Source organism: Grammomys surdaster, unplaced genomic scaffold, assembly GCF_004785775.1.
Source record: "Grammomys surdaster isolate TR1022 unplaced genomic scaffold, NIH_TR_1.0 125789, whole genome shotgun sequence".
NCBI classification, from domain to species: Eukaryota; Metazoa; Chordata; class Mammalia; order Rodentia; family Muridae; genus Grammomys; species Grammomys surdaster.
This window is the reverse complement of record NW_021620620.1, coordinates 3,170,399-3,193,970: the sequence shown is the minus strand read 5'-3', so window position 1 is coordinate 3,193,970 and position 23,572 is coordinate 3,170,399. Positions and strand designations below refer to the sequence as shown.

The window sequence follows — 23,572 nt, the reverse complement described above, 5'->3', positions numbered from 1 at the left end:
CTACTCTCCTTTCGAAGACAGACTTGGCTTTGGTGACCTCAGTTTAGCACAGGGACACTATGAGCTTTCTCTCTACCCTAAATTGTTTCTCACTGCTCTGAAGAAAAGGAGTGACTTATTTTCCTCTGAAATAGCCCCAATTGAACCAAAAAAATAACAAAGATACTATTTATTTCCTCTTGAATTCCGGTATTTCCAACATCAACTATTGTCTTCCTGACCTTTTCTTTTCTTTCTTTCTTGAAATAGAAAACATTCTAGAGATATAAATACTACCCCTGAACAAGTTGAAAATGTCTTTTTTTTTTAATAGTTTCACAGGAAAACAGGAGGAAAGATAAGGGTGACATGAGGCCTGGCTTGGCCAAACTGTGAGCCAATAATAGACAGGCTTTCATGTCTTTACTCTGTTGTATGCCCCAGGAACAGGAACAGGTGATCAGAGAGGCAGCTGATGCTCAGGTTCATACAGGCTCTCACTGAGCCCAGGGGCACCTGGCAGCTCTACTTCCTGACCTCTAGGCAGGAGTCCTCCAGAGGAGTTCTTGCATCTCCGGGGGACAAGAAACATGGCTGACATTCTTTTCCCAGGTGACCGACTACTGCAGGTGGATGGAGTGAGTCTGTGTGGCCTTACTCACAAGCAGGCTGTGCAGTGTCTCAAGGGTCCTGGGCAGGTGAGTACACTGTTACTAGGGACCTTTTCTTACTTCCAGAGCTTTCTAAAACAAAAGAAGTTTCAGTTGCCTCTAGGCAGGAGTGAGGTAGCCAAGAAACAAAGTGGAACTTTTTTAGTCTACCTTCTCCCCTTCTCACACTTCATCTTAACACTGCTTTTCTGTGAGAATGTGAAACTCAGGAGGTAGCAGACAGATGTTTCTAAAGTAGAAAACCTCACACCCTTTAAATAGCTCTGGAACACGTATAGTGCTCTGCTTTGATTTAGGTCTCAGACAGCAGAACAGAACTGAGGGAGAACAGAGGCTCCTGCCAGCTGGCACTGGCTGTACTCCTACCTGTGCCAACCCCATGGAACAGGGCATCCACCTGCACTCAGGCCTCTTCTCTCTCACACTTTGCCCACAGTGGCCCCCACGTTACTGTCTGCTGTTCTGTGCTTACACCCATCAAGACCTGAGTTGGCTTGTTCCGGGTTTCTGTTCACTGCAGCGAGGTGATTCAGGATGCTGAGAGCTAGAGGTGCTCATTGTCTCCCAATTGGTGTGATACCCACAGGGCTCTGTTCTCTGCTCACGCTGGAGCTCTTTAATTGTTCCAGCATCCTGAGCCATGATCTCCACAGCTTTCTCTTGGTGATGGAAGAGTTAACAGGGAGAGAAAAGATTCCAAGGGTCTTCTACCCAACTGTCAGGTCCAGGTGAAGTCTCTCTCTCTCTCTCTCTCTCTCTCTCTCTCTCTCTCTCTCTCTCTCTCTCTCTCCTCATATTCTGAGAAGGAATCATAATTAATTAGCACTGTCTGCTTATTACGCACATGGTTAGAGAAAACACATCCAGATACTGTCACATGTCACAGTGGCAAGTAGGAATTTTCAGTGTGGAATCATGGGCCTGGTGCTAAATGACAATTGCAGCAGAAAGATGGATTCAGGGTCAAATTCCCCGAATGAAAGCTTGACATTTCTAATAAGCGTCATGCTGAGGCCCAGTCACTGCCTTCTGAACCAGTTTGGGCAATGAGAGCATAAGGTGCTGAGGGGAAATATAAGAAATCAAACAGAAAAGAAATGGAGGAGGGTTGGTCAGCCTGGGCCTGAGATTCCAGTTCATGCTTTGAGGATTCAGGTGATTGGAGATACTGGGAGCAGCTTTTAACTGGATCATTGCAAGTTCAGTTGTGTCTTAGACCAGTCAACTAGTAGCTAAGCTGCAAGTGGACCAAAGAAATGGAAATGGGTCAGCAGATTAGAGCGTACTGCCCTGCCCCTTGCAGTGGAGAGGGGGTGGAGAAGCTCTGAGTTAGCTACTTTTGCTGGAGAACTCGTAGCTTTAAACCAAATCATCACATACGCAGAAGGGAGAGAGAGTGTTGCCCCTCAGAGGTTAATAGGGGGATGACCTCATGTTCTGGCGGAGCATATACAAGAGGAAGGATATTTTAAGCAAAATGAGGAGGGGGAGGAGAGAGTGACTGAGGGAGGGCGATGGCAAGCTTGCTACTGAATGTGCTGACACAGAGGTACACATGTTACCTTCAGTGACACTTGTTTACAACTGGATCTGCCGATCTGTATCCCAGGAAGAGCTAGACTGGAGATTTGGACTTGAGAATGACATGAATCAGTTTATTGGAGGCACCAGAAACTTAAGAAGCATCTGTGGTTGCCATGCGAAGTGTAAACTGAGTTTGTCCACTTATTTTTATAGGTGGCACAGCTGGTCTTAGAGAGAAGACACCCCAGGGCTGCATCACAGTGTCCTTCTGCTGATGACAGGATGGGAGATGTGCACATGGCTGTTTCCCTGGCAACAGCCAGGCCTGGCAGACCTGTGAGCTGTGTCTCAGTGACAGATGGTAAGAGGAGAGAATGGAGTGTTACTATTGTCATATCATTAGATACTGCTTTAGAATTGTCAAGTCAAAGGGGAAAGGCAGGGAGGCCTCCTCTGGGTTAAAAAATAATGCCAGCAGTGTGACTCATGATCATCATCTAAGCTGGTGGGAAACGTTCTTTGATAAACAGAAATTCATAGTCCCCAAATGACTACCACCAAGAATTCTGCTCCCGAACCTTGCAGTTTCTTATCACCTGCCTGAATATTAACATTTACATATAAACATTTAGGGATGAAGTTGACATGAAGGGTCAGGTATTTTCAGATACAATTGGTTCCACGTCCCAGCCAGGCACATGTAACAAAGTCATCCTAGGACTGATTAGGCAGACAGAGAGACAAGGCCATCAGGAACCTAGCCTTGTTAGTAGCATCATTTAAAAGGGCCATGACTAGCCTAGAGGGACATATAGCATCTCTTAACGGGTTGCCTCTCTGTACATCTATGTCATTTTGTTTCCTGCTAGGAAAGGCCTGTTTCCATAGAGCATCATGGGTTAGAGCTTAGCCATATCCCACCCTTTCCTTAGGGAGTCTACAGGAGGTGTGAGGCAGTTGGGTGTATGGTGGCGCCATCATCCTTAAATCAGTTCTGCCTGTTTCCCTCTTATCTCTTCCATGCATGCCAAATGGGACATGCTTATGCCATAGACCTCACTGTTTTAACTCTTGCTCCCGTGAAAGGTTGCAAGCCAAGGCTCACCACGCTGCTGCCTTCTAAGTTTGTGAAGATTAACCTGAAGATCGGAAGCTTCCTTTGATTATCTTTTGGTTACCAGACTCTCTAGATGCCTGAGGTCATGTCCATCTTTGGCATCCAGAAGTGCCTGGTCTATAGTCAGTGTACATGGCTAAGCAAAATGGTAGCTAGAACATTCTCCAGAGTGGAATGTCACTGTCCCCATGATCCATTTAGTAAAATTTTATGCTGCATGTACTAAAACACCATTGAGAGCCTACATTGAAATCTAGATATAATAAGTTTTACTCTCTACTGCAAGCAGATGGTGTATGTCTAAAGCCCTATCTTTACTTATAAATTTAGTTGTTTATATTTAAACATTTAGTATGGCAGTCAGTTGTCACGTGTGCCTGGCTGTTGAACATTTAGAATGTGGCAATCCAGACAGATAGAGTGTACAAGAGTATAAAGACGTATTCTGTAAGAATAAAGACGGCCTCAGTCATCTTTTGTGTTGATTCCACATCGATGTGGTAGTAATTTAGACATCCCAACAGTCTGATATAGCATAATGAGGGTGAGAAAGTCACACTATTCAAAACAGACCGTACTTGGAGCATTTAACCTCTCGTTGAGATGCTGAGAAGTGGTAGTGGGATGTGGCTTTGTTTCCCATAGTTGCCAGGGAAAACTGCAGTGGGCTGTGTTGCTAAGCTAGGATGCTGGGAAGGTTAGGTTTATTCAGTGCGTTCTCAACACAGTCTTTCCATCCTGCATTGGATTCCAGGATGTTAGACCCTTGTAAACTGAGGAGCATCTGTATTGACTAAAATATGATACATAATTTAACCTTTCCTTTCATTTTCAAAGTACATAGCTACTTGAAAGCTTTGAAAGGAACTTTATGGTTTGTATTTACAACTTAGAGTCTATCTGTGGGCAGCCCTGACTTGTAATGTGTGTGTGATAAACTCCATTATCAAAGTCAGCACATGAAATACTCATCTCCATGGTGACTCACAGGTCAAGGCTGGCCAGCTGCAACACACTGAAGGGTCTGTTTTCATGATCTCTCATGTTACAGGTCCTAAGTTTGAAGTCAAACTGAAGAAGAATAGCAGTGGTTTGGGATTCAGCTTCGTGCAGATGGCGAGAGGAACCTGCATCCACGTGAAGAGTGACCTTGTAAGGATTAAGAGGCTCTTTCCTGGGCAGCCAGCTGAAGAACACGGAGCCATTGCAGCTGGTGACATTATACTGGCTGTGAATGGAAAACCCATAGAAGGCCTCGATTTCCAGGTGCTCAGAGCATGGGGGTGGGGAAATACAACTCTGTTGCTTGCAGATATAAGCCCTGGTTTTTGAAGGTTAGCTCCACAGAGAATACTTTGGAATTTACAGCTGGATCTGGGCTTGGAGCCTATAGAAAGGAATCTAGAGGATGTGCCCATATCTATTTTCTACCTGACCTTGATTAGGTATTGCTTTTCAGTAGGCCCCTTGGTGAACTGAACATGAAACCCTACGTATGTGCTGGCTAATGGTTTCTCTGAGTGCATTCTGGGAGGTGATATAAAGCTGGAGGGACTAAAACGAGCTCCTTCCACTCTCCTTGAGATTTGTGTGCTGAATTCATAGCTTTGCATGCATAGATATTACACATAGACCATCTCACCTGTGGTCAAAAATATGCAGGGTCAGAGAGATGGCTCAGTCAGTAAAATCGTGCTCTCCTTTGCAGAGGGCCTGAATTTGGTTCTCAGCACCAGTGTCCAGTCGCTCACAACTCCCTGTAACTCCAGCTCCAGGGGATCTGATCCTTTTTTTTTTTTTTATCTCTACAGGGATCTATACTCACATGTACATATTCACACACAGACACAGACATACACAGAATGAAAAAATACAATGAAACATGAGAGTGAGGGTGGAAGAGAGAGATAAAGACACAACACACAAACAAAGACACACACAGAGAGACACACACACAGAGAGAAACAGAGAGACAAAGAGACAAAGGCACACAGAGAAAGATAGACAGAGACAGAGAGACAGAGAGAGACTGACTTGTAGTACAAAATCCCAAGGAAATGTCTTTGTTAGTTGGGGTGTTATCAGACTTTGATAATGGTGTGGGTGTGCTGTTAGGAAGTTACAGGGAGTATCCTAATGTGGAGCTACCTTTCCAAAGTCAAGGAAGGGTGGGAAGGAAAAGATATTTAACTCTAGAGACAGAACAGGTACAAGGATTCACTGGCATGATCTAAGGTTTTCACTGAGGGATGGAATCATCCTGGGATGAAACAGCAGAGGAAGCCAGGAGCCAACACCATCTCCTTCTTTTCCTTGTCCCTTCCTCCAGCCAAGCCCATGAGGAGACCTCATGCAGCCCAAATAAGGCCTGTCAAAGCAGGCTATTCAGAGATGGAAAGTAGCTCTGTGTGGGGCAGACAGGTTGTGAAGTTCCCAGAGCTGCGTGGGTTTATGGATGTTTATGTGATCCGACTGCAGATCTCTCAGAATCTCTGCTGGAGTGCTCCATGAGAAGCTATAGACAAATGAGGGAGGCAAATGAGGAGACGGCTGTGCATCCTCAGAGCTCATGATGGGATGGGAAAGACAGGAAAACCACAGAGGCTGCAGAGCAGGAATCATGGAAAGCAAAGCCCAGGCTTTTGTGTATATATTCAAATGCCAGGAAGAGGGGCTGTGAGCTTTCTGCCACTGCGACAACATGCCTGAGAAAACGGACTTTAAAGAGGGAAATTTTGTTTTGGCTCATAGTGTCGGAGGTGTCAGTCAGTGATCATTTTGTTCCACTGTCTGTGGAGCTGTGGTGAAGCAGACTTTACGGTTGGGAGTGTGTGGCAAAGTGAAGCTTCTCTGTGCATGGCAGCTGGGATGGAGAGACACACACAGAGGCAGACAGAGACAGAGAGACAAGGAGCCAGAGAGACCCAATATCCCCTTCAAGAGTACAGCCCAGTAACCCAACTATATAGGCTCCACTTCCTGTAGATCCCATGACCTCCAACAACTCCATGAGTTGGGACCCTTTGTCACATGAGCCTTTGGAGGACATTCCACACATAAACTTGGAGAATAGAGTTTATAGCAGGCCCAAGTGGTTGAGTGAACATTGTGGAGCAGCTGGGTCAGAGGGTCTCAAAGAGGCATGATGTTCCCTCTTGTGGGACATTTGGTGGATCCTGAGACAATTGTGGTTGTCACAACTGATACATTTTAGCTGTCACTTTAGACTAGAGATATGCTGAGCATCCTTCAACATACAGGTCCCAACAAAGAATTCTGTAGCCCAGAAGGTGGCTGAGGCGGGAGGTTGAAAGATCCCGGTATATATAGGAAATAGGAGTATAAAGTCACCTTGTGCCCCTGGCAGTGAGAGGGCGGTCCGAGCACAGGGACAGTATTGTGAAAGCTCAGGCTGTGTTGCAAAGAAATGCAAGTGGAGAGAGCAAATGTGAAAGGCAGTGGCAGGCAAATGCAGGTTCTGTGAGTTGTGTGGTTGGGGTGAGCAAGGAGGTTGCTCATCAGGAGTGGCCGTTTTGGAAGGATTACCCCTGGGCAATGTAGAAGGAAACAGGCAGAGTCATGAGGGGAGGCAACGAGCAGAGATGAGGTCACTGCAGTTCCACAGGGGCCCTGGGGCCTCAGCCTCTTTAGGAAGAGATCCCCCGAGAGCCTCTGTGGTATCAGTGCTGTGAGATCTCAAGATGCTCTTCCTGGCTATACATTCCAGAAGTTCTAAACTCCTGGGACAAACAGTAGGTTAAGGTAGTTTCCTGGAAGCAGCGATTAGCACAAGGCAGCAGCCTCCAGAGAGGAAACCCCAGATATGACTGTGACTGGTTTTTTTTTTTTATAGGAAGTGCTCCATTTATTGCGTGGGGCTCCAGAGGAAGTGACGCTCCTCCTCTGCCGACCCCCTCCAGGGATACTGCCTGAGATGGAGCCAGGATGGCAGGTAAGATGGAGACCTCCTTATTTCTCTCACTGGTCCAACCAGTCATTCACTTTTCAGTCTGATGGCCCTGAAATGCCCATCACTACTTTAGGGGGCACAACAATAGTGCTTGACATGGGGACAGGAAAACACCTGGCCCCCAAATCTTAGTGCACCCGTTTCCCTCCCTGTTCCCATTGTGACCTCCTTGTAGATCTGTAGAAAATGGTTAGAGTCTGGTCATACAAGCTCTAGGCTGTGTCCTTTGGCCTCCTGAGCACATAACCAGGGCAAAGAACTTCCTGCAGGAGTTTCTACACTTTCTGACTGAAGGCTGGTCTACTCTCCAAGACTTCTGCTGATTGGATAAGGTTCCCCACAGCCTGGAGCCTTTGCTCAAAGGCAAACTACACCTAAAAAATATGGTGGTGTTTAACCAAGTATCTGGGTACTCCTGCCCACATGAAATGGTCTGTCACCTTTTGGAGGCTCCCTGCTGGGTCTCTGGGAAATTGACTCTTGGACAGAGATTTGAGAACAGAGAGCATATTTGTCCCTGGCCCACTGGAACATCACTTGTGTGGGTTAGGGAGCTGTTCTCAGCAGAGGAGGAGGTCAGTCAGCCATAACAGGGATTTCAACTGATGCCACAGGGAGCTCTGGAGCTGAAATTGGCTCTGGAGCCTGTCCAGAAGAGCACACCCACATTAGAGTCTGCACTGGTCCAAGAGACAAACACTAACTTTGACAGAAACATCCCTTGAGCTGATTGCAGTGCCTAGGTGTTAGGGAAGCATAGCTATGAGCCACAGCCGCTTTCCCAGAGTGCATGGAAAAGAAGCAATTGTTTCTGGTACCACAGAAAACGGAGGTGCTTTTAGGAATCCAGTAAAGAGTTCTATCAGGTAGTTGTTTGTGGATAAGACGTATGAGATCCTGGCTAGGAAAAACAAAAACAAAACCCAAAAAAACAAAATGAATTTGGAAGTTGCTATTATATAGACTTATATAAAGGTGTGGAATGGTTGAGTCCACCACCTCACTTGAGAACATGAAGAGCCCAGCACTGAGAGGTCTAGTATAGAGAGCTAAGGCTGAGGAGAAGGGGCAGGGAGAGAGGTAGAACCAGGATGTAATGAGCATCTTCTACACAGCGTGTGATCAATGGTACCACTAAGCAGGATGTGCCAGTTTGAATATAGTTGCAGAAAGCTAGAGAGATAAAAGGTCAGAGAAGCACCCTGTGGCTTTAGGAAGAGATAATTTACTAGAGACACTTTCCTCAGAATTCACCATGAAGCAAGGATTGGATGGCTAATGGTGAATGGGGTGAGGGTACAGGCTGACCAGGAAGACTTCTGTGAGTGGTGGAGGACTCTTTTTTAAAAAAGCATTTATTTATTGTCTTAGTTAGGGTTTTACTGTTGTGAACAAACATCACGACCAAGGCAAATCTTATAAAGGACAACATTTAATTGGGACTGGCTTGCAGGTTCAGAAGTTCAGTCCATTATCATCAAGGCAGGAGCATGGCAGCATCTAGGCAGGTATGGTGCAGGAGGAGCTGAGAGTTCTACATCTTTATCTGAAGGCTGATAGCAGAATACTGGCTTCCAGGGAGCTAGGAAGAGGGTCTTCAAGCCCACGCCCACAGTGACACACCCACTCCAACAGGGCCACATCTACTCCAACAGGGCCACACCTTCTAATAGTGCCACCCCCTGGGCTGAACACATACAAACTATCACATTTATTTCTTTTATGTGAGTACACAGTCACTCTCTTCAGACACACCAGAAGAGGGCATTGGATTCTATTACAGATGGTTGTGAGCCACCATGTGGTTGCTAGGCATTCAACTCCGGGCCTTTGGAAGAACAGTCAGTGCTCTTAACTGCTGAGCCATCTCTCCAGGCTCTTAAATAATGTGTTGTTCTTGCTGTGAAGTGGTGATCACAGGTTGTGGAAATGGGAGAAAATTGTTGGGTGCTTTAGAAAGATGGAAGGTCATCTATAGGAAAAAGATCTGGTGCAGAGAAAGGTTATCAGGAATCCTTGAATGTGTGGTGACATCTATAGCCACACCTCTGGCATTCAGCTGGCCAGAGGCTTGGCAGTAGGTGTGAAGGCCACACAGTCTCACTGGAACCCAAAGGAACTTGTAGCAGGTGCAAGGCACTGAGGTGGAAGTTAGCTGAGAGGCATGACAGGAGGAAGCTGGGGATCTTTTTCTAAGAGGGTAAATTGGGGTGGGTGAGTCTGAGTCAAAGGTCAAGCAAGGCTATAGGCGTTAGGGATAACAAAAGGCACTGGTGACCATAGGCTGGAAGCTTTGAGGAGAGACACCTGCAGAGAGTGTCTCAGGCAGAGTGAGAACAAGGGCTTGAGGAAGGCTCAAGAGCGCTCCCAGGAGTGAAAAGGGTCTAATTGCTCTGTCTCTATTTTTAAAACTCTCATCCATTTTAGATTTAGATTTTTATTATGCCCTTTATAATAAACACAGTCAATCAATGGGCGACTGGTTTGGATTTATAATTTCAGTGTGCATCTTTAGGGGGGTCCCTTTCTCTTAGTGGGTGGGGTATGCTGCCACAAAGGCTCACCCAAGGGAGGATCCTTCCTGGTGAATGTGAAGCTTTCTCTGTTCAACCGAGACCAGGATTGTGACTTCAGCCTTTTGAGTTTTTGCTCTATGAAGGAAAGGAGTTGGTTTTTGGGTAGAAATGCTGATCTATTTTTCAGGAAAGTGTAAAATTCTAACTTCCAAACATTTATAAAGATTAACACATGTGTAACCTGTTCAAACAGGGAACCAGGCAGATGTTAAAACTGATGAAAATGGTTCAAAAGAGAAGTAAAAAACCAGCAGGCTCACATCTGGAGTTAGAAAATGTCTCTACGGTTATCAGCAAAGTTGGAATCAGACAAGAATGCCCTGCTATAAACAGTGTAAAGTCTCCCAGTGAGACATGATTATCTTGCCACAAAAAAGTAGCCTTGCACTTTAAAAAGTCACAACAGGCTATTAAAACCAGAAACTAAATGGCCATAGGGCTGCAAGCAGTGGATGTGAATCAAGTCATGTGTAGAGAAGTGTTGGGGGCCCAGGAAAGAGTACTGTGCTAGGAGTCCAGAGAATCTCTGATGGCAGGCAAAGAAAAAAGAACCTCCCCTCTCTTTTTATTGAAAATAGATTGTGTTCTCATACAATATTCCCTGATATATACCCTGATTATGGTTTCTCCTCCTCTACTCCTCCCAGTTCCTCCCACCTTCCTTTCTCTCTGGAACCACCCTCTTTCTGTCTCTCATTAGAAGAGAACAGGCTCCTAAGAGATAACGTTCAAACATAGCAAAGTTGTACACGGCAGCCCCTCATGAGGAAAGGAGTTCCGAAAACAGGTACAAGAGTCAGGGACTCACTCATTCTCACTGTCAAAAGTCCTGTTAAAAACAACTTAAGCTAATAGTTACTATATACACACAGAGGACCTGGTATAGACCCATGCAAGCCCTGTGCTTGCTGCTTCGGTTGCTCATATGTGCCTTGCTTAGTTGATTCTGAGGGCCTTGTTCTCCTGGTGTCCCTACCCTCTCTGGCTCTTACAGTCTCTCCACCTACTCTTCTGCAGGATTCTCCAAGGTCTGAGGAGGATAGGTTTGTTAGAGTCTTCCAAGTTAGACTCTGTCTCCGCATAATATCTGACTGTGCCTTTCTGAATCTGCTCCTATCTCTTGCCAGGGGAAGCTCTCTGGTGATGACTGCATGAGGCACTATAAGTATAGCAGACTGTCATCAGGAATCATTTTATTTATTTAAATGATTGTCTAGTCTCTGGTTCTTGGTTACCCAAGCAGTGTCATTGAGTGGGTCTTAGGTCAAATCAGACATTAGCTAGCTACTCCCACAGGTCTTGTACCACCAGTGTTCTAACATTTTGCAGGCAGGGCAGCTTGTAGCTCAATGGTTTTATGGCTGGGTTGGAGTCCATATTTTCCTTTTGGTAGCCTGCAGAGTACCTTCCCACACCAAAGAGACTAGAATGTAGGGTAAGAACTCTGTGTAGGCACAAGCTCAATTTCTCTAATGAGTTGTGTGGTTCATGTCCTTGGTAATGGGGCACACTGTCAGTTTTTTTAGAGAGTAGCCTTTTTTGTCTTACCAACAGAAGTCATTTAGAGATTTCCATGAGACCCACTTGGTCAACATCCCAACTGAATGCACCCACCACTGGAAGCCTTCCTTGCCTGGCTACAAGAGTTGACTAGCTGAGCTTCTGTTCCCCCCCCCCCATTTCTAAGACCCCTCATTAGGATCCTAGATTCATTAAGATTATAGATTCCAGGAAGTTTCCACATATTAGGTCCCCCCTCCTACTGAGTTCTCCTCTCCAATTCTAGCCATCACTCATTGCATTTTCTCCTTCCACTCCATCTCCCCAACCTGTTCCTCACCCCCTCCCGTCCTCCCATAAATTCTATTATATTTTCTCCTCCCAAGGAGATCCATGCGTCCTCCTGGAACCTTCCTCTTTATCTAATCTCCCTGGGTCTACGGATTTTATCATTTACTTAACAGCTAATATCCCCTTATAATCAAGCATAAAACATGTAGTGTGTAGTTTCTATTACCCCACTTTAATCTCTTGGTGGACTTCACTACCAGCCCCTCCTTGGTTCCCTTATATCTTCAGATGAAACACACACAAACACACGCATGCACATACACACACACAAGCATTAGCTTAGCTTTAATATAGCTTAGTTTTTTAGCTTAATGGCCAGGCACTTCTAAGCCTCCTGTGTCTAACATGCCCATATCTTCACTCCCAGCTCAGCACCCTAAATCTTCCCTCAGCTTATTATGTAACTAATCTCCCCCCTGCTACCCCAGGCCAAGTTAGGGAAGGGAACAATGGCCATTCTACCTGATTATCTCATATGGCTGGTGGCTCTTTTTTCCTCCAAAGCATGGTGAAACTCTTTCCTTCTGTGTCTGCAAGCCTGCATGTAGGAACCTGGAAGTTTCTTCCACTGAGCCACTGGTCACTGCATCTTTATTGAACCATCAAGAACCAATTGGGGAACAGGATCTTCAGCATTCAGGGCATCAGAGCCACCCCTACATACCATATTTATCTCTCTGGGTCTGGGTTATCTTACTTAGAATGATTTTTTTCTAGTTCCATCCATTTGCCTGCAAATTTAATAATCTTTTTAACATCTGAGCAATAGCCCATTGTATAAATGTACCACATTTTCTTCACCCATTATTCTTTTGAGGGGCATCTAGGCTGTTTCTGGTTCCTGGCTATTATGAATAAAGCCATAATGAACACAGTTGATCAAGTGTCCTTGTGGTAGGATGAAATATTCTTTGGGTATACACCCAAGAGTGGTAATCTGGGTCTTGAAATAGATTGAGTCCAAAGTTTCTGAGGAATCACCATTAATTTCCATAGTGCTATATAAGTTTTTACTCACCAGCACTGGAGAACTGTTCCTCTTGCTCCATGTTCTCACCAGCATGAGCTGTCAGCTGTGTTATTGATATCAGCTATTCAGACAGGTGTAAGATGGAATCACAGAGTCATTTTGATTTGCATTTCCTTGATGGCTAAGGATATTGAACATTTCTTTGAGTGTTTCCAGCCATTTGAGGTTGCTCTATTGGGAACTCTCTGTTTAGATCTGTTCCCCATTTTTTATTGGATATTTTATTTTTTGATATCTAGTTTCTTAAGTTCTTTATATATTTTGGATATCAGCTCTCTGCCAGATGTGGAGTTGGTGAAAATCTTTTCTCATTCTATAGACTGCCTCTTTGTCTGAGAGCATCCTTCACCTTTTCAATTTCATGAGGTCCCATTTATCAATTGTTGATCTTAGTGCCTGCACTATTGCTATTCTGTCCAAAAAGTCGTGTCCTGTGCCAATGCATTCAAGGACATTTCCCAATTTCTCTTCTATCAGGTTCAGTGTATCTGCTTTTATTTTGAGGTCTTTGATCCATTTGAACTTGAGTTTTGTGCAGGGTGATAGATACGTATGTATTTGCATTCTTCTACATGCCGACATTCAGTTTGACCAGCACCATTTGTTGAAGATCCTGTCTTTTTTCCAGTGTATGTTTCTGGCCTCTTTACCAAACATCTGGTATCCATATGTGTGTAAATTTATGTCTGGATCTTTAGTTTGATTCCACTGATCAAACTGTCTGTTTTAATACTGATATTATGTAGTTTTTATTATTATAGCTTTGTAACACAGCTTGAAGTCAGGTATGGTGATACCTCCAGCAGTTCTTTTATTTTTTCAGTTTTTTTTAAAAATTTTTCTGTATGAAGTTGAGAATTGTCTTTTCAAGGTCTGTAAAGAATTGTATTGGAATTTTGATAATAATTGAATCTGTTGATTGCTTTGGGTAAAATGCCTATTTTTACTATGTTAATCCTACCTATTAATGAGCATGGAAGATCATTTCATCTTCTGATATCTTCTCCAATTTCTTTCTTCAAAGACTTGAAGTTTTTATTTGTTTGGTTAGAATTACCCAAAATATATTATCTGAGGCTGTTATGAAAGGTAAAGGTGTTTCCATGACTTCTTTCTCAGTCTGTTTGTTATTTGTATATAGGGAATATTTTTGTAAGATAATTTTGTATCCAACTACTTTGATGAGAGTGTTTGTCAGCTGTAGGAGTTCCCTAGCAGAAGTTTTAGGGACACTTATGTATACTATCATATTTAATGCAAATAAAGATACTTTGACATCTTCCTTTCTGATTTGTATCCCCTTGATCTCCTTCAGTTGGATTATTGCTCTAGCTAGGACTTCAAAAACTATATTGAACAAATATAGGGAGAGTGGACAGCTTTGTTGTGTTCCTGATTTTAATGAACTTGCTTTGAGTTTCTCTCCACTTAATTTGATGTTGGGTATCAGCTTGCTGTAAGTTGTTTTTATTATGTGTAGGTATGTTCCTTATATCCCTAATCTCTCCAGGACTTTTATCATGTAGGATCTCTGGATTTTGCCAGAGACCTTTGACAAATGGGCAATTATTATTTTTCTTTCTCTGTTTATGTAGTGGATTGCATTTACTGATTTTTGTTATTAAACTATCTCTGCATTTCTGGGATGAAGATGACTTGGTCAAAATGGATGAGCTTTTTGATGTCTTCTTGGATTTGGTTTGCAAGGATTTTGTTGAGTATTTTTGCATCTATGTTCACAAGAGAAAGCTGTCTGGAATTCTCTTTGTGGAGTTTTTATGTGGTTTAGGTATCAGGGTGACTGTAGCCTCATAAAGTGAATTTGGCAATGCCTCTTCTGTTTCTATTTTGTGGAATAATTTGAGGAGTATTATTAGCTCTTCTTTGAAAGTCTGGTAGAATTCTGCACTAAAATCATCTGGCCCTGGGCTTTTTTTGGGGGATGGGGTTGGGAGACTTTTAATGACTGCCTCTATTTCCTTAGGGGTTACAGGTCTATTTAAATTGTTTATCTCATCCAGATTTAACTTTGGTAAGTGGTATCTATCAGGATAATTGTCCATTTCTTTTAGATTTTTTAAATTTTGTGAAGTACAAGTTTTTGAAGTAAGACCTAATGATTCCTTGAATTTCCTTGGTGTCTGTTGTTATATTCCCCTTTTTTCTAACCTTTTACCCTGAGGTATGTTTGCTGGATACAGCAAAAGAATGGGTCCTGTTTTTTGCATTTATTCTGTTACTCTGTGTCTTTTGTTAAGGAATTGAGACCATTGATATTGAGAGATATCAATGACCAATGAGTTTTGATTCTTGTTATTTTGTTGTTGTTGGTGGTGGTGTGTATGTGAATGTGTTTCCCTTCTTTTCCTTTTGTTGGTGTGAGACTATTTATTCCTTGTGTTTTTATGGGTGTAGTTAACATCCTTAGGTTAGAGTTTTCCTTCTAGCACCTTCTGTATGGCTGGATTTGTAGACAGATATTGTTTATATTTGACTTTATTGTGGAATATCTTGCCTTCTCCATTGATGGTCTTTGAACATATTTTCTGGGTGTAGTAGTCTGGGCTGGTCTGTTACAGTCTGCAGCATATCTGTCTCCTCTGGCTTTTAGAGTCTCCATTTAGAGGTCAGGTGTAATTCTAATAGGTCTTCGTTTATGTGTTACTTGGTCTTTCTCCCATGAAGCTTTTGCTATTTTTTGTTCTGTATGTTTAGTACTTTGATTATTATGTTGTGAGGATGCTTTCTTTTCTGGTCCAATCTGGTGTTCTCTAAGCTTCTTGTACTTTTATAAACATCTCCTCCTTTGGGTTAGGGAAATTCTCTTCTGTGATTTTGTTGAAAATATTTTCTGAGTCTTTGAGCTGAGTTTCTTCTCCATCCTCTATATCTATTATTCTTAGGCTTGGTCTTTTCATAGTTTCCTGGATATGTCAGGAGTGTTTCAAATTTAACATTTTCTTTGATTGATTGATTTATTTTTTCTATCATTTCTTCAATGCCTGAAAGTCTTTCTTCTATCTCTTGTATTCTGTTGGTGAAATTTGTCTCTTTAGTTCTAGTTCAAAGTATTAAATTTTTATTTCTAGAATTCCCTTAATTTTTGGGTTTTTTTTATTGCTTCTGTTTCCAGTTTTAGGTCTTAAACAGTTTTAGTTATTTCCTTCTCTTGTTTATGGGGTTTTTGTTTTGTTTTGCTTTCTTTAAGAAATTTATTTATCTTCTCCTATTGCTGGATTTATGGTTTCCTGGGTTTCTTTAAGGTATATATTAATTTCCTCCTACAATTGTTTATTGCATTTTCCTTGAAGCATTTACACATTTCATGCTTAAGGACCGCTATCATCTTTGTGTAGTTGGTTTAAGTCTTTTTCTTGTGCTTCAACTATGTTGGAATACTCAGGGCCTCATGTGATAGGATAGCTGGGCTGTAGTGGAGATACATTGCCTTGGTTGTTGTTGATTGTGTTCCTGTGCTGATAGCTGGGCATCTGTTTATGGAATGATTCAAGATCTAGGTGCTGATTTCTGGATTTGTCTGTGTTGAAGGGATATTTTATTCCTTTGTTTCCTGTCTGGATTTTTGGAGGAACTGAGTGCTATGTATTACCTGTTTTTCTGGCCTGTTCGGCTGCTGCTCTATTTATAGGGAATGCCTGCTAGTGTAGGAGGCTGGGTAACTGGGATGGGTTGGGGAAAGGAACATTAGAAGAAAAGGTCTTTGTGAGGAAAGGGAGGTCACAACAGGGATGAGATTGGGTGTTATTGGATGTCAAGAGCAGGGGTGTGGATCTGTCCTCAGTCTGCTTGTTTGCCTGAGAGGTGCAGCCCTTTGGTTAGCAGGGGGAATGTCCTGGAGTTGGGGACAACAAGCAACAAGTTGGGGGAGGGAGGCTAGGAGGGTATGATCTGTGGGATCCACAGGAGTTGTGAGGAGGGGTGAGGGAAAGCTGAAGCTGGTATTCTGTTGCAGAGCTAGGGATACAACTAGGAATTTTGTTTAAAGCACAGTATTTTCCCTTTCCCTTTCCCTTTCCCTTTCCCTTTCCCTTTCCCTTTCCCTTTCCCTTTCCCTTTCCCTTTCCCTTTCCCTTTCTTTTTCCTTTCCTTCCCTTTACTTTTTCTTTCTCCACCTGCTGTCATTTTGTTTAATTTGCTAACACAGCTATTCTCCCTCATTCAGGGAAGATGACTCACAGTGGATACCTGAAAGGTTGGGCAATTCTGAACCCTCTGTGTACTTTTTTTTCCTATCTGCCCAGTGGCACTGCTGGATTAACTCCACAGAACTACTTTGGCTTCCATATTTCTTCTTTGCATCACTTTCTTGCATTTGGGTCCATTAGTAGCTAAAATGAACTCAAGCATCACTGATTCAGGCCAAGAGAGCTAGTATGATAACATCCAGGTAGTATGTATGGCATAGAAACACAAGGCACAAGGGGTAACCTATGTTCTGGGCAGGCTGCAGCTAGAGAATAGCTTGAGAATTTGTCATTCTACTCAGAATAGAATTTCAGCTTTAAAGGATGAATTCATTGTTCTTTGAGTTTTCCGTTTAATACTTTCAAAGTCCAGTAAGATAAATCATACAGAATGAACTGATGAGCTAGAGAAACTACTATTTTTTTTTCAGTAAGAAACAGTGCTCACATTCTCACTGTCACTGCCCTCAAACTAAAGTACTTAAAGGTAAGACCTAGTACATTGCCCAGGGAACAAGGAAAGGATCTGGGACCCTGACAGGAGAGACACTGATTGCAATGTCTGTCTCTTTATAGCTCCAACTTAAAAGACTTAATTTCAAAACGTGTGTGTGTGTGTGTGTGTGTGTGTGTGTGTGTGCATGCCTGTGGTATGTGCATGTGAGTACAGGTGCTTACACAGATCAGAAAAGGCTATCAGAGCCCCTGGATCTGCAGCTACAAGTGACTGAGAGCTGCCTTAGCTGGACACTGAGAACCAAATTCTGGTCTTCTGCAAGAGTAGTATTTGCTGTTATCCACTGTGCCATCTCTTCAGCCCAAACCTTTTTATTTTTTTTAAACTTTTTAAGAGTTCCTTCAGTGTGTGAGGCACTGTTTGTAAGCATTCACATTTCCTCAACAGACCCCTGAACTATCAGGAGACCAAAGACTCACCATGGCAATCTGTGCTGAAGCAGAGCAGAGCCCCAGCCTGGATCAAGGGGACAACTGGAGGGACAGTACCTCTCTGGATGTAGGAGAAGGCCTGAGTCCCAGGCTAGAGTCTTCCTATAAGGCTGTGAGAGAGGCAAAGGGTGACAGAGACAGACAGAGGCCCTGGGCCAAGTCCTTGATGTGTCCTATGGCGTCTCATCCTCATGTGTGCAAACTCCACCCAGAACCAGAGACACCAGCACTGGCCACCTCTTTGGAAAAGGATATGAGACAAAACTGCTATTCCGTGTGTGATATCAGGAGACTGGGAAGGTAAGATGTGCCATGTTTGCAGACACTTTGTAAACTGTGTGCATTGCATTGCCAGCTGATACAACCAAGCAATCACTTACCATAGAGAGGCTTGTAGTGCCCAGCCCTGTTTCAGGCTTTTGAGGGGAGTAAGAAACAATAGAAACCTGTGGTTGAAATTGCTACAACCTTCCCTGTGAACTTTGGGAAAAAGCAAACTCCACCCATGTGACAATCATCCCCAGTATGTCCTAGAGACAACTGATGGCAAGCCTTGTGTTCTCTCCCAGCACGCAGTGTGTGTTCTGCATCCCCATGGCCTCTTCAGTTGTCATGGTACAAAGGGAGACGTTGTGCATATCCTCATTTCTATTGATGACGTAAAACATTGTTATCAACACTATCTGAAAGTGTATTTCCATCTTCAAACCCAGGATAAAACTTGCATTGTAATGACTATTTTTTATTTAGTCTGCAGTTTGGTGCCTAACCACCCCTAAGAATTTCTAGTTTTAATTCCTATTCTCATGAAAAAAAAATTTAAATTCAGTTTGGAAATATATATACCTTGAAACTTGTTAGAAGCAGGGAGAAGGGGGAGAGGAGAAATACAGAGGGGGGAGGATATGTTTCTGCATTTCTTAGCTTAATGCATGGACATGAACAGTTAACAGCCAGGGATAATAATTTGTGTTTGAAACCATATAAAGCTGTTGAGATTCAGTGACTCTCTTTCCTGGTCATTGGAACAGAGTGACAAGAGCAGACTCATGGGGACCAACAGGTGGCACAATGTGCTCAGCCCTCTGTGCCGATGGGCTCTCTACTTGTGTGTCTGATCAACCTCAGATTAAAATTACTAGAAAATGCATTTCTGCTACACATATACAGGTGTTTGGGCTATTATTTTACAAGCAATATAGTCTAAAATCTATAAACCATTATCTATAAACCATTCTTATTGTATTGTTACTATAAGTGATCTAGAAATGAGTTAATATTTACAACAGGAAGTCTGTAGCTGATACACAAGCATGTGCTACCTTTTATATAGGGGGTTCCAGAATCCCCAGATTCAGTATCTGGAGGGGGCCCTAGAACCCATCTCAGATGGATAGTAAGAGACCACTGTATGGAGACAGGATGTTATAGCTGGGCTCTGGGAGAATTGTTGCAAATAGGAGCCAGAGTTACTGTACCTAAAGGGATCTACATACAATTTTTTTAAAGAATGCTGTACAAACCAAACAAAACCCAACTGTTTTACAACACAGAAACAGCATGGACAAGCACATCCATTCCTAATTCTCATTATCTAGTCAATGTTCCTTACAATGTTACAGTTACAGTCCCTTACAATATTACAGTTACAGTTCCGTACAATGTTACAGTTCCTTACAGTGTTACAGTTCCTTACAATGTTACAGTTACAGTTCCTTACAGTGTTACAGTTCCTTACAATGTTACAGTTACAGTTCCTTACAATGGAATCCTAGGCTTCATATGATGTGCTTGATGAAGTGATAAAGGGAAGAAGTTGGAGACTCACCCAAGGCCAGCCTTTAGTATGCTTCTCTGGGATACATAACAATTCTCCTTCCCCATGGGCATAATGCCATTTGCTTAGATTTCTAAAGGTTTTAAAAACATGATTGTGTGTGTGTGTGTGTGTGTGTGTGTAGTGTGAGACTATAGAAGTCACAAGAACACTCAGGAGAGTTAGTTCTTTTCCTGCACTCAAACTAAGGCCATCACACTTGGCAGCAAGCTTTCTCACCTGGTAAACCATCTCAGCATCCCTAGATGTCTAAAAGTTTGGTTTAAAACTTTTGTTATCAGGGAATTTGAAAAGGGACTGTTGACTGCTGAGCTAAAAGTATTTCTGGGTTTAAGTGCAAGTCTCGTTAGATCTAGTTTTACATGATGGCTTTAACTCATCAATAGTTAATAAAAACATTTTTAATTTTTAATTAGCACAGGCCATCTATGCCTCATTCATGATATCACATCATAGTAGGTTTCATATAAAAATCAACTCTAAGCTCATCCTCCATGTAGGAGCACACACCCTGCAGGAAAGGCTCCCTGAGGATTTCCAGGGTACACAACTTGCTCCTGCATGAGTAGCCATTTCTCACCCCACCCCTGTTGGTCCAACAATGCTCCTTTATGTTGTACTGAAATTTACCTTTTCATATTTTTTTACTTGCAAATCCAAACCCCATTTCATTTTTTCTTATTATTATTCATTTTTAGAAAATAGTATTTTTATTTATTCTTTGAAATTTTCTTGTAATTCATTTTGATTGTATCCACCCTCCCCCAACTCCTCCCAGATCCTCCCCCAGGGTTCTCCCTACCCACAGAACTTCATCCCTTACCTCCCCTTACCTCTTGTTTTTTTTTTTTTAGTTTTTTGAGACAGGGTTTCTCTGTGTAGCCCTGGCTGTCCTGGAACTCACTCTGTAGACCAGGCTGGCCTCGAATTCAGAAATCCGCCTGCCTCTGCCTCTCAAGTGCTGGGATTAAAGGCGTGCACCATCACCGCCCGGCTATCCCTTACCTCTTAAACAACAAAAAACCCTAAAACCTCGGAGTCTAGTTTGTGTTGGCTGTCTACTCCTGGGCATGTGGCTGGCCCTGGATTGTGATCAATACACCAAGTGTCATTCCATTAAAGAAAACTGACTTTCCCTCACCTAGTAGCAATTAAATGCCAATAGCTTTTTTGGTAAGGGATAGAACATTTGTACAAGAGAACCATTTTATTTTGGTTTTTGTTTGTTTGTTTTTTGAATTAGATTAAATTTGACTTACTTGCAAAGATACCATGTGCTCCAAACCTGTCATTCTTGGAGGTTGTTTTCCTTTTGAGGATCACTTAGAGTCCTTCAGGTTTGTCCAGAACATTCTAGTGAGGCTTTTGATCTCAGTTGCTGTGGTTACCACTTTTTGTTTTACTTTTTTTTTTTTTTTTAACATTTTTGACCCCGTGGCCCTTGTGACCATGGGCAGCAGTACCCTTTGTGTTGTTCCTTCTGGGACCACGTGCTCCTTTGCATTTGATCTTATGATGGTCTGAGGATGGCAACATTCTCCGCCACAAGCCCCCTGTTTCCTGATTTTTCTTTTTGCCTTGTTTTCTTCTTCCATTCAAGAATGCTTCTGTCTGAAAGGACTCAAAGCATGACCATCCCTCCTCTACAGGACAGTCATTAGCTCAGTTAATGTACTCATGGCTACTACATCTGAAAAAAAAAGTATAGTGTGTACCCAGAAATCACTAAAGGAGGAGTCTCGAATTTGTGAGTAGGATCCTAGTTAGTGCTTAAAAGTGGCACTGAGGTTCTCTATGGACTCCTTAGGAGCACTCACAGGTCTGAGGTGGCTGTTCCTGCCAAACTGGCCCTTTGATTCTGGCTCTGGGTCACACACTCTGCAGTTAGAACAAAAGCCACAAACTGTGACGCATGTAGTTTAGAGTCAGCGTTACCACTTGCTAGTGCTTGGGCCTGGAGAGTTGTTTTCCCTCAGTTGAGGGCTTCCTTCATTTGTAAACTAGCACCCCAATTCCCAGGCTGCTGTGCAAGTCAGAAGAAACAGGATGGTTCAGTGTCTGGTACACAGTAGGAACTCAGCACTACACTGCGTTCCTACGCTTTCTTGGTCAGTTTCTTGTGAGAGGACAAGCCTCATCAACTGAAATTCCCAGAAAGCTGCCAGAGCTTATTCTCTGCCAGGTGGCTCCTTCTTAACACCAGATGGGCTGCCAGCACCTAAGCAAACAAAGATTAGGTTTCTTTTCCTTCCTCGTTCTCATCTATATCCTGTAGCCAGAGACTATAAAGCTTTCATGTTACATTGTCATGGAAAGGTTGGATTGCCTATCTATGGCTGAGGATACATTTTTACACAAGGCTGCTTGATGAAGTTTGGATATGAGGTAACAGTCACATCAAGTCTTATTATGTTTGGGCATCACTGTAGGATGTCCAGCACCATCTATTCTTTTGCTGCAGGAGAAAGCACTTTCTCTTTGGCTAAACGTCTTAGTTAGGATTTTACTGCTATGAATAGACACCGTGACCAAGGCAACTTTTATAAGGCCTACATTTAATTGGGGCTGGCTTACAGGTTCAGAGGTCCAGTCCATTGTCATTAAGATGGGAACATGGCAGGCATGGTACAGGAGGAGTTGAGAGTTCTACATCTTCATCTAAAGGCAACTAGCAGGATACTGACTTCCAGGTAGCTAGGACAAGGGTATTAAAGCCTACACCCACAGTGACATACCTACTCCAACAGGGTCACACTTTCTAATAGTGCTATTCCCTGGGCTGAGCATATACAAACTATCACACTAAGTCTCAGGTCAAAGCTAGAGGTATTCCTTGAAAGTGTGGATGAGGCCAATGGGGAAGATGCAGCTTAACCAGTCAGGCAGCTCCACTGGCCTACAGGTAGCTGTATTCTTCACTCTCAGGGTCTCCTGTGTCTGCCTGTGCAGTGCCTGTTTTTTTTTTTTCTTTGTGTTATAACTACCTGGTGTTCCCTCACTGTGCTTATAAGAAAACATAATTTATATACAATTTGATCACGTTTATTAAAATTTTAAACCAATTTCCCTCCCAAGTACTTGACAATTTTTAAATTGTTTTACAGTTGCAGTAGAATCATTTATTTTTATATACAAGCATGCATATATTCACATGAAATGAACTTTTATACACACCCTGTAGCTATCTTTTAGGAATGGAAATATACTTCTTAACAGAAAAACTCAAGCTGGGGTACATACTGTCTGCTTTTTGTGGGGTTGTAACATTGATTTTTAAGTGAAAGGCTCATTGCAGGAAAGGAGAGTAGGGATGGGGGCAGGTAACAGAACTAGCTCATTGATCTGGTGTGGGGAAGAGGCTGAGAAATGAGGACCTGTGAATTTAGTTAAAACAACAACAACTAAACCTCTATCCTTTTCTCTTAGATTTTCCTTCTCATCTTCTCTAACCAGATTAGCAACAGACATTTTCTGAGTGCCTCTCTGTCCATCTGCTGTGCTTCGCAGAGCACCCCACTGTCTACAGGACTGCTCTTTCTCATCCAAGGCATGCTTGCCTAACTTGGATCCTCCCTGGAAGGCTGAATCTTTCTCTTGCATCTGTGTGTGCATCGCCAGATAATGAGTCTCACCGGTCCTCTGCCTCCTGCGTCCTTCTTTTGACATGGGGAATAAATGTCACATTCTATACACACACGTTTTATCAGTGCTTAGAAAAGGACCTGGTATTTGCACAAAGTGCTTTGAAGGTTGTTCCTACTCTCCTTGGGCTCTTTTCCTCTAATCTGTCTGCCAAAATAGTTCAGACCATCAGAGTCATGAAAACAGCATCTCACCAATGGAAACCTTACCCTGTGCCAGGAG

The 23,572-nt window shown here is 42.9% G+C and overlaps 1 protein-coding gene across 1 annotated transcript; it reads left to right on the top strand.

The window, feature by feature from the left end:
• Nucleotides 1-569: 569 nt before the first annotated feature.
• Frmpd2 (FERM and PDZ domain containing 2) lies at nt 570-23,183 on the top strand. Its single transcript, XM_028789141.1, has 6 exons — nt 570-677; nt 2,388-2,535; nt 4,343-4,557; nt 7,145-7,243; nt 17,828-18,171; nt 23,135-23,183. Exons 1-6 carry the CDS (start codon nt 570-572, stop codon nt 23,181-23,183), a joined length of 963 nt encoding a protein of 320 aa, XP_028644974.1.
• Nucleotides 23,184-23,572: the final 389 nt, after the last annotated feature.